We start from the raw sequence: 9,439 nt of genomic DNA, 5'->3' as shown, positions 1-9,439 counted from the left end.
TTTCTACCCACCTTTCTATTACTTACCTCTTATTAAAATTGCCTTATTTGCCAAATTATCTCTATCTTGTATAGCGATGCTTTACCTATTTGACCTTATTTTATATTAACTTTTATTTGTGTGCATTACAACTTTACTCACATATCCAAACGGAGAATTAATGACTTGCTTGTTGTTTTCTTGTTATTTGTATAACCTGTACAGTGAATGCATTACTTAATTTTGTACTGTGAAATGTCTTATTGTATACTTTGCGCTGTGTCGCTTTTCTCCATGAAAAAGGGCACAAGTTCACTCGGACTATTCCAGTCAACAAATATCAAATACTAAATAAGTAAATAAATAAATAAATGAGAAATACATACACACATATATTATATGTCAAGAAGATATTTATTTACCCCCTTCATACTACATTTTTCATATCAGGGTGTTCAGAATCCAATGTAATATATTTGTGTATATTTTAACAAATAAATACAACATTTAGAAAGCGAGAAATACAAATCTGTAAAAATAATATACATCTGCTAGCTCAATTTGTGTTGCTGGTTTAAATGTATTCTTAGTGCCCCACTTCAGTTGTTGTCAACTCATTTCTACAAACAGACTTTGCTTGTTATCAGTAGGTTTATGATGTTCTAAACCTGTACTTCATTGCATTAACACATTCAAATAACTATACAGTATGTTATCACTTCTTAATGACCTTTGATGTACTGACAATTAAACAAAAAACTGAATAGTTTTATTCTTCATTCTTAATCAGAGGAAAATTTTGAGGTGCAGAAAGTTAAAACTAATAAAATAAAGGGGTGTAAAATGAGGAGGTTTTGTGTTTTCATAGATGTACTGTAAACACATAATGAAATAATCTCTCAAGGTGCCATATATATGTGGATTGATAAACCTATCCCCTTCATGGATGTCGACATCATTCCTCCTGATGGCATGATTCACCGTTTCTCTTTTACAAATAAAAGCAAATTCTTAAAAACAGCTTATTTTACCTGATGCAATCAGTAGTTTCACCATCACATTAACACATTTTAATTTGTGCCACTGTTTTACAGTTTTTAAGAAAAAGTTCCCAGTAACAGTTTCAGACAGCCTCGCCTCATACTCACAAATGGAAGAACATGGAACGTCAGGTATGAACATGGTCAAATACGTGTCATTTTAGCCTAAAGCATTACCCTGAAGTTGTGGAATCTAAATTGTGCACTTTTACCAAAACTAATTGTCATGAATACACAGAAAATGTCCCACACACACACAAAAAAAAATCTGATTGATGCAATGGTCTGATATCGACGCACACTTAAAATTTTGAGCAGCTGTAGAATCTGGTTCCCTCAATGTTTACTGATTGTTCCCATCTGATAAAGAAAATTATCTTCAGAGATCTTGTATGTTCCTTATTTGGAGTGTGTACATTTTTTACTTTAATGATAAGCGTTTGAGAGTTATGACTACATTGCGCATATGTAACCTTACCTTTTAATATGGGAATAAAAATAAATAGAAAAGCATCACTGTATGGTCAATCTGTTAAGGAACTGCTATTATAATCCTTCTGTTTCTCTGCCTAAGCTAGACCTAGTCATACAGTGACATACATGTAACTCAGACATCCCTTAGCAAACAAACTTACCTGTTTTTTTATAAAATAATAAGACAAAGCTGCTAGCAGGAGAAAAATGCTCACTACATTTCTTATCATAATAAGAAACTATTTTTATATTTTGTTTTCCTCTCCATTGGCCTGGGTTCTTAGTGTGCAATAACTCCCTAGGGCAATTACTTACTATCCTGAAATATTTAAAAACAAGGGCCTTTATACAAAAACATTAGCAATTAACTAGGAATAGAAAAGATAATATCTTCTTAAATTCCATTTTATAATACACTGTATAAATTACAGGTTTCCCAAACACACAAAATATGTCTGAGAAACAATTTATCAAACGTAACTTTTTTACAAAGTTCTTTGTAAGTTTACATTGTAAAGCACTATCATGTATGACAACATTCCACGTTTTGACAGTACCACTGCAGTAGTGGATGTTATTAGAGACGTGACCTAGTCCACCATTTGGGGCATAAATGGGCTGCAGCCTGAAGTCCCCCCCTTTAAGAAGTTCCTCATTATTTAAAGAGACGATTTGGAAGCCTGTCTCTGTCATCTCCAGGATGGAGTTGTCCATTTTAGTCCCTGCCTCACAGTAATCATCTTTCCGCCTGCCACGATTATATTTCCACTTGTTAGAGGAAGACCGATTCTTTTTATGCACATGCCAGCAGAAGATGCTGAGCAGGACCACGAGCACAACGATTACAGCACCACCTATTAAACCTGCTAGGAGAAACGGGGAGCCAGGACTATGTGGTGTGATTTGCTCATGGCTTGAGGCTTTATTGTCACTACTGTTAAAGGAAGAGGCTTTTGTGGTGGCTTCACAGCACACAGTTTCTTCCCCAGCTTTGTAATTATTGAAAGCGTCCAGCGGAGCCAAGCAAATCCGATAGGTTGACTTCGGCTCCAGATCATAAAGGTTTGTCTGTCGTATCTGGCTGCTGATTAGCTTTTCTTTTACAATTCCTCCTATTAGGCTATGTCCCATCTTCACCCATGTAAGCTTATAGGACATGACTGAAAAGCTTGCTGTCCAACTTATCTGTATACATGTATCATTTACAAATAAGATAGACACGTGAGTCGTCTCCTCATCATGGTAAACACTATCACCGATTCCTTCACCTTTGTCTTCATTACCATCTTGGCTAGGTAATGAGGTTATTGAATGTGTTGTATACGATGTGTCAGATGTAACAGTTTTAGTGTCAGACGTGCTGGAACCTAATGTAACAGGTACCAATGTTGCAAAGGCTTGAGTGGTGACTGGAGAAGAAGGGAAAACAATAGGGCAAGCTAGCAAATCTGCGTTAAGTTCCCTCACAGCCATTCCTCTTACTTTTTCTGGAGTCTGGCACATAAACCCTCTCACATTTATAAAGGAAGGCAGGGATTTTAACCACTGAGTTATCCATCCAATACTACAATTGCAATGCCACGGATTATTACGTACAGTCAACTGTTTCAGGTTTGATAGGCCATCAAAAACTCCCTGCTGCAGAGCATGAAGCTGGTTGTTTGAAATGTCTAGGATCTGTAGCTCACTAAAGTATTCAAATGTGTTGACTGGTATTTGAGTAATCTGGTTATCTTGTAAGTTGAACTTTACTAGGTATGTGCTGGGAAGGTCAGAGGGAGGATCTGTCAATGAGTTACGCACCATAGAAAACTCAGTCAGCTTACTTAAATAACTGAATGTTCCTTCTTCAATTCCACTGTTGGTCAGCAGATTGCCATCTAGGATCAGGCGTTCTAGACTGGTGAGGTTCTGAAATGCCATGTTAGAAATAGTAGCAATTCGATTTTCATCCACACGCAGTTCCTTCAGTTGTAAAGGTAGCCCCACAGGCACACTGCTTAGGTGGTTCTTTGAAAGAAACAGCAGTTTTAAACTGCCAGCCTCCCGGAATGCCCCATCTTCAATGCCCACAGTGGAAATAGAATTGTCATCTAAATGTAATTCTTCCAGTTTCTGCAGTTGAGCGAGGGCGAACCTGGAAATAGTCATGATATTATTCTCCTGCAAATGCAACACACGTACATTTCTGGGTAGGTTCACAGGAAACTCATCTAACTGATTGCCATACAAAAACACAGTCTCCACTGACTCAATGTTGTAGAGCTCTTCAGGGAAGCCGGCATTATTGATTTGGTTGTTATGGAGGTAGAGAGTCTTCATACCCTCTGGTATCCCAGGAGGCACAGAGGTCAAACTACGTTCATTGCAATAGACAAACGTCCTGTCACAGCGGCAAATATCTGGGCAGGCTTTCACCTGAGAAATTTGAACATAAAGACTAAGCAAAAAAACTGTCCAGGATCTGAGAAAATGATCCCATTGTCTGATCCAGTTTCTAGTCCATAATCCCATTTTGTACACTAGTGAAGTGTGGAGCACACAATATTATGGAGAAAAAAACAATTCCCCAAAGTTAGAATAAATCTGCTTCCTCTCAGGTACAGTATGTGCAATTTTAGATGAAGAAGTCTTCTGCAAAGGCTGAAATATAAAGTTACAACATGACCATTAATCTTCTGCCGTGGAGCGAGCTGGAAATGATTCATTAGCTAGGGCTTACTGAGACTGGTGGAGGCAAGCCACTTCCTCTGGTCGTGTCCATGTGCTAAACAGCTCTCTAGATAGGAAGAGCACATTTCTGTAGCAAGTTTGGATGAAAGATGTTCTCCTTCTGCACTGAGTGAATTTGATACTTCTAAGAAACTTTTATCTTTGTCTTTAGTCATTTTATCCACGGACCTGTTTCAACATACATAAAAAAAGAACACACATCATTAACTACAAAGCAATTTCAATATTCTTAAGACATATAAATATGTATATATAAGTATATTTATCATTAAAATAAACATTTCTTGAGATATTTTATGTATTAGTTGTATTCGAAGTATTGCAAAGTACTGCAACTTCTGGGACATCAGCTGCAGGGACACTGTAATAAGATTTAAATAACAATTATAAATTGATCATTGTGAATCAGACGTAAACATCTGCATATAGTGTAGTATTTTTCTGTTAAAATACAATGTGTCTTAGTAAACATGAGTAGAAGGAAATGCTGTATTGCAATCTTAATTTAATGGATCACAAAGGTTAGAACAATCATGCCAGTTGCTTATAAAATTATTACATTATTAGGCAATAAACTATGAGAGGATTGTGGGTAAAGATGGAATTTGTTCCTGCTTGACAAAGTTTTATGATAAGGGTGCGTGAATAATACAGCATATATGTCACGGGAAAGCTTTACTCATGAAACCATTAGGATGTAGAACACATTCAGTAATAAGAACCCAGAGGCAAAATATTTAAAATTCATCCAACCTATGTGGTTTCTGTTCTAGTGGTCTGGCTATATTGAAATGTATTAACCTCCACTGAAGTTCACTCTACTTTGGGTGTCCCCCATTTAATTGACATTCTGGAGGGGGCATCACAGGATTGATGGATGGCATGTTAATGACAGTAACTCTGTAAGATGTTAGTATTGGAATAGTCAAAAAAATAAACAAATAGAAAAGTGTGCTTATCTAAAACTATCATATATGACTGAAAGACAGATGGTACATTGCCATTCGAACTGGCTGCTGCCTCTCTGTGACACCTCCTCCTTCTTCGCATGAAATATAAACTGCTGGTGTTACCATGTGCAGGGAGATGCTGCCCTCTCAACCCCCTGCTGATTTTATGCAGTCCTTGGTCTGATACGACTTGAGACATGCACATGGAAGGGAAGCACACAGAGAAAGTTTTAATGTAAACAGAAGCAAACAAGCCTCCTTGATGACATGCGTACTAATTAACTAACTTTCTAATTGACTAATGAAATAATTTATTATTGCTAAAAAAAATCTAAAAAATGTTGTCTTTTTTCATGTACAGTATGTGCTTGATGTGCATTGAAAATGACAAGATATTTTCATCCAGACCTGCACTGAAAAAAAGGCTTCTCATGGACTAGTCAGACTTGCCTGGTAAACAAATGCAAATAAATAACTATTAGAGTCAGTTAGAAAAATAAGAGTTAACTAATTCAGTCAGTTAGGAAACTAATAAACAAATAAATAACTCCCAACACTGCTTGGATCTTATTCAAAATGGCACCACCTACTCTGATCAGTAGCCATTACCAACATACTAGCAAACAAATTCAGTGCAAATTTCACCGCAAAGAAAGCTATATCCATATAGTTATAACTGACCTCATAAACTATGACATTACAATCTCATCACACTAGAGCCACAGACATTTGGCTTTGTCAAGGGTAGATCCTGTCTAATGAATCTAATTAACATCCTTGAAAAGGTAACACAGGCTATTGACAGGGTCCTCACTGTCCACCCAGCTGCAGCTTACCTTGACTTGGCCAAGGAATTTGACAGCATCACCAATGACAGCATAGTTATTAAGCTGAATTCATTACAAATAGATCCACATGTGGGAAAATGGATTGTAAATTGGCTAAAAGAGAGAACCCACATGTTGCTGGTGGCAGGTGCCTCATCAGAGAGTATGAATGTGACCAGTGGTGTTTCACATGGCTCTGAGCTAGGTGATCAGTGGTGTTTCACATGGATCAATGATAGGTGACCACTGGTGTTTCATATGGCTCAGTGCTAAGTGACCAGTGGAGTTTCATATGGCTGAGTGCTAGGTGACCACTGGTGTTTCATATGGCTCAGTGCTAAGTGACCAGTGGTGTTTCATATGGCTGAGTGTTAGGTGACCACTGGTGTTTCATATGGCTGAGTGCTAGGTGACCACTGGTGTTTTATATGGCTCAGAGCTAGTAACCAGTGATGTTTCACATGGCTCAGTGATAGGTGACCAGTAGTGTTTCACATGGCTCAGTGCTAAGTGACCATTGGTGTTTCATATGACTGAGTGCTAGGTGACCACTGGTGTTTCATATGGCTGAGTGTAGGTGACCACTGGTGTTTTATATGGCTCAGAGCTAAGTGACCAGTGGTGTTTCACATGGCTCAGTGATAGGTGACCAGTGTTGTTTCACATAGCTCAGTGCTAAGTGACCAGTGGTGTTTCATATCGCTGAGTGCTAGGTGACCACTGGTGTTTCATATGGCTCAGTGCTAGGACCTGTTTCGTTTAGCATATTATTTTCTGATCTCTAGACCTTGAATCAAATCCCAAAACTAACCAAGTATGCAGATAACTGTAAGCAACCAGTCATTGTCAAGGTTGCCTCTGAATCCCAGTCTCTTTAGCTAGAACTCATACTTGGCGTACTAAAATTGGTCTCAAATGAAATGGCAAAAAAAAAACAATATTGTCACATTTTGTAACAAATCCTTCCCCTCAGCATACAGCAAAGAAAATACCCCACTTCAAAATGACAGTGTCATTACAGAAACTGGAACATAAGTTTGATAATCCCCTCCCTTTGACCATCATGTAATGACAGTGATCAGAAAGTTCTTCTACTTGGTCTAGCTGATTTCCAAATAAATATTATGCAGCTCAAAAGAGGTGATCTTTCATCCCTTTTTGTTCAGCATTGATTATGCCAATTATTGAATACAATGCCCCCTTTGGAATGTACCGCAAAAGACATATCACACAACAAGAAAGACCCTCGAGTTTCCTAACTAAGAAGATCAGTAGCTTAAAAACCACTAGGCATTCAGGAAATGAATGGTAGCACTAACGCAGTACTCAAATACATTCCTGAGGGGGGATCTATGTCTTCCTTCTAGGCCATTAGGGGGCCAGTGATCTTGAGTTTCTTGTATTTCCATAAATCAAAAAATCCCACAAAAAAATGGAACAAAGAATCTGAATCTTCACCACAGATAAATAAATCATGGTGGAGAGATAGTCTCATTACACAGTACCTTCCTTTCCTCTGGAATAGGATCATCATTCATCATCATCATCATCCCCTTTTTCCCATTTACATGGGGTCGGGGTATCGTATTAACTGTCGCCAACTCTCTTGATTCAGTGCCACTCTCCTGCCTTTTTCAACACTCATGCCCGATTGTCGCAGATCTTCTTTCACACAATCCATCCACCTCTTTGCTGGACGCCCTCACTTTCTCTTACCTTCTTTCTGTCTGTCCCAAATCTCCCTCACCAGATTGTCTTCTGCTTTTCTACACATGTGCCCATACCATCGTAATCTGTTTTTTTTTATCTTTTCTGCAATTGGAGCTACTTTGGCTTCTGCTCTTATGTCCTCATTTCTTCGCCTGTCCCGCAGTGTGCATCCTACCACCTTTCTCAGGCACTTCATTTACATCACCTCTAGCTTCTTCAACTGTTCTGCCTTTACTGCCCAGGTTTCTGTACCATACAGTAGTACTGGTCGCACCACTGTCTTGTACACCTTACCTTTCAGCTTTTTTGGCATTCTTCTGTCATATACTACACCTGATACTCTATGCCAGTTGGCTGCAGCCCCTCTGATTCTAGCCTTGACCTCTTCATTCAGACTACCCTTCTCCTCAACCACCCCTCCCAGATACTTGAAGCTGTTTACCTGTTCCACTATCTTCCCATCTATCTCTATTCTCAGCTTCTTCTGATTTCCCCAATCTGCTGCCATTACCACGGTCTTATCTGTGCTTAGTTTCATCCCATGTGCCTTCAGATTTGCATTCCATTCTCCTATCCTTTGCTGAAGTTCTAGATCAGAGTCTGTCTGTACTGCCACATCATCTGCATACAGCAGCTTTGTTGCTCTGACCCCTCCAACCTGTTTGCTGATGTAGTCCATTACCAGTATGAACAGCAGTAGGCTCAGAGGTGAACCCTGGTGTACACCCACTCCCACTGGGAACCCCTCAGTGAGGCCAAACACTGTTCGTACTTGAGTCACTGGGTCCTTGTACATAGCCTGTACTAATTCTACCAATGTTTCTGGGACTTCAAACCACCGCAGTACTGCCCAGATCAGCTTTCTTGGGACCTTGTCATATGCTTTCTCCAAGTCTAGGAAAGCCCAGTTTGACTCTCTCCTCTTCTCTAGGTTCTTCTCAAGTATCTGTCTCAATGCAAAGATCAGGTCAATTGTGCTGCATCCTGATCTGAATCCGAACTGTTCATCTCCCATCTTGCATTCTACTATTCTGCGTATCCGTTTATCAATCACCCTCTCCAGAACTTTCATGCAATGTGGTAAGAGTTTGATGCCTCTGTACTGTCCACAGTTGTGGATGTCCCCTTTGTTCTTGTACACTGGCATGAGTATGCTTATTCTCCAGTCATCTGGAATACGCCTTTCTCTCCACACAGCAATTAGTACCCTCAGGAGCCATGTCTCCCCTAGCTCACCCAGCATCTTTATCATATCTGCTGTGACCTCATCTGAGCCTGCTGCTTTCCCTGACTTCATTTTCCTTAGTGCTGCTCTTACTTCTTCTAAGCTGGGCTCCTCTTCTACTCTCATTGTAGGCTGTTTCTGGGGCAGTACCGCTTCTGTGGGGTTTTCTTCATTCAGAAGCTGCTGGAAATACTCCTTCCATCTGTCTTTGATGTCCTGTGGGATGGTAAGCAGGTTGTTGCTGGAATCACTTATGAAGGGTGTCTGACTATCTTCTTTATCTTTCTGTCTTTGCCTTGCAACCTGGTATAGTTTCTTTGTGCCCCTTACTGAGTCACTTTCCAGAAGCTGATAGAGTGCCTCTGATGCCCTATTTTTTTGCTATTGCAACTTCTTTCTTAGTTTCCTTGTTAGCCAACCAGTAGTCCTTCCTAGCTTGGTCAGTCTTTTCAATCTCCCACTTCTTCCTGCACTCCTTCTTTCTTTTGATTGCTTCCTGCA

At 39.4% G+C, this 9,439-nt stretch overlaps 1 protein-coding gene across 1 annotated transcript in view; it reads right to left on the bottom strand.

Moving 5' to 3' along the window:
• Positions 1-374: 374 nt before the first annotated feature.
• The window catches only part of FLRT2 (fibronectin leucine rich transmembrane protein 2), a 308,451-nt gene continuing 299,386 nt past the window's right edge, over positions 375-9,439 (bottom strand). Inside the window, exon 2 of the mRNA XM_044074634.1 lies at positions 375-4,394. Within this exon, the coding sequence (XP_043930569.1) occupies positions 1,851-4,007 (2,157 nt within the window). The 5' untranslated portion in view covers positions 4,008-4,394 and the 3' untranslated portion in view covers positions 375-1,850. The remainder of the gene's footprint in view (positions 4,395-9,439) is intronic.

This window comes from Protopterus annectens, chromosome 6.part0, assembly GCF_019279795.1.
Source record: "Protopterus annectens isolate FY-2018-M chromosome 6.part0, PAN1.0, whole genome shotgun sequence".
NCBI lineage: Eukaryota > Metazoa > Chordata > Ceratodontiformes > Protopteridae > Protopterus > Protopterus annectens.
Note: the sequence above shows the minus strand (reverse complement) of the source record. Positions and strands in the feature narration are given on the sequence as shown.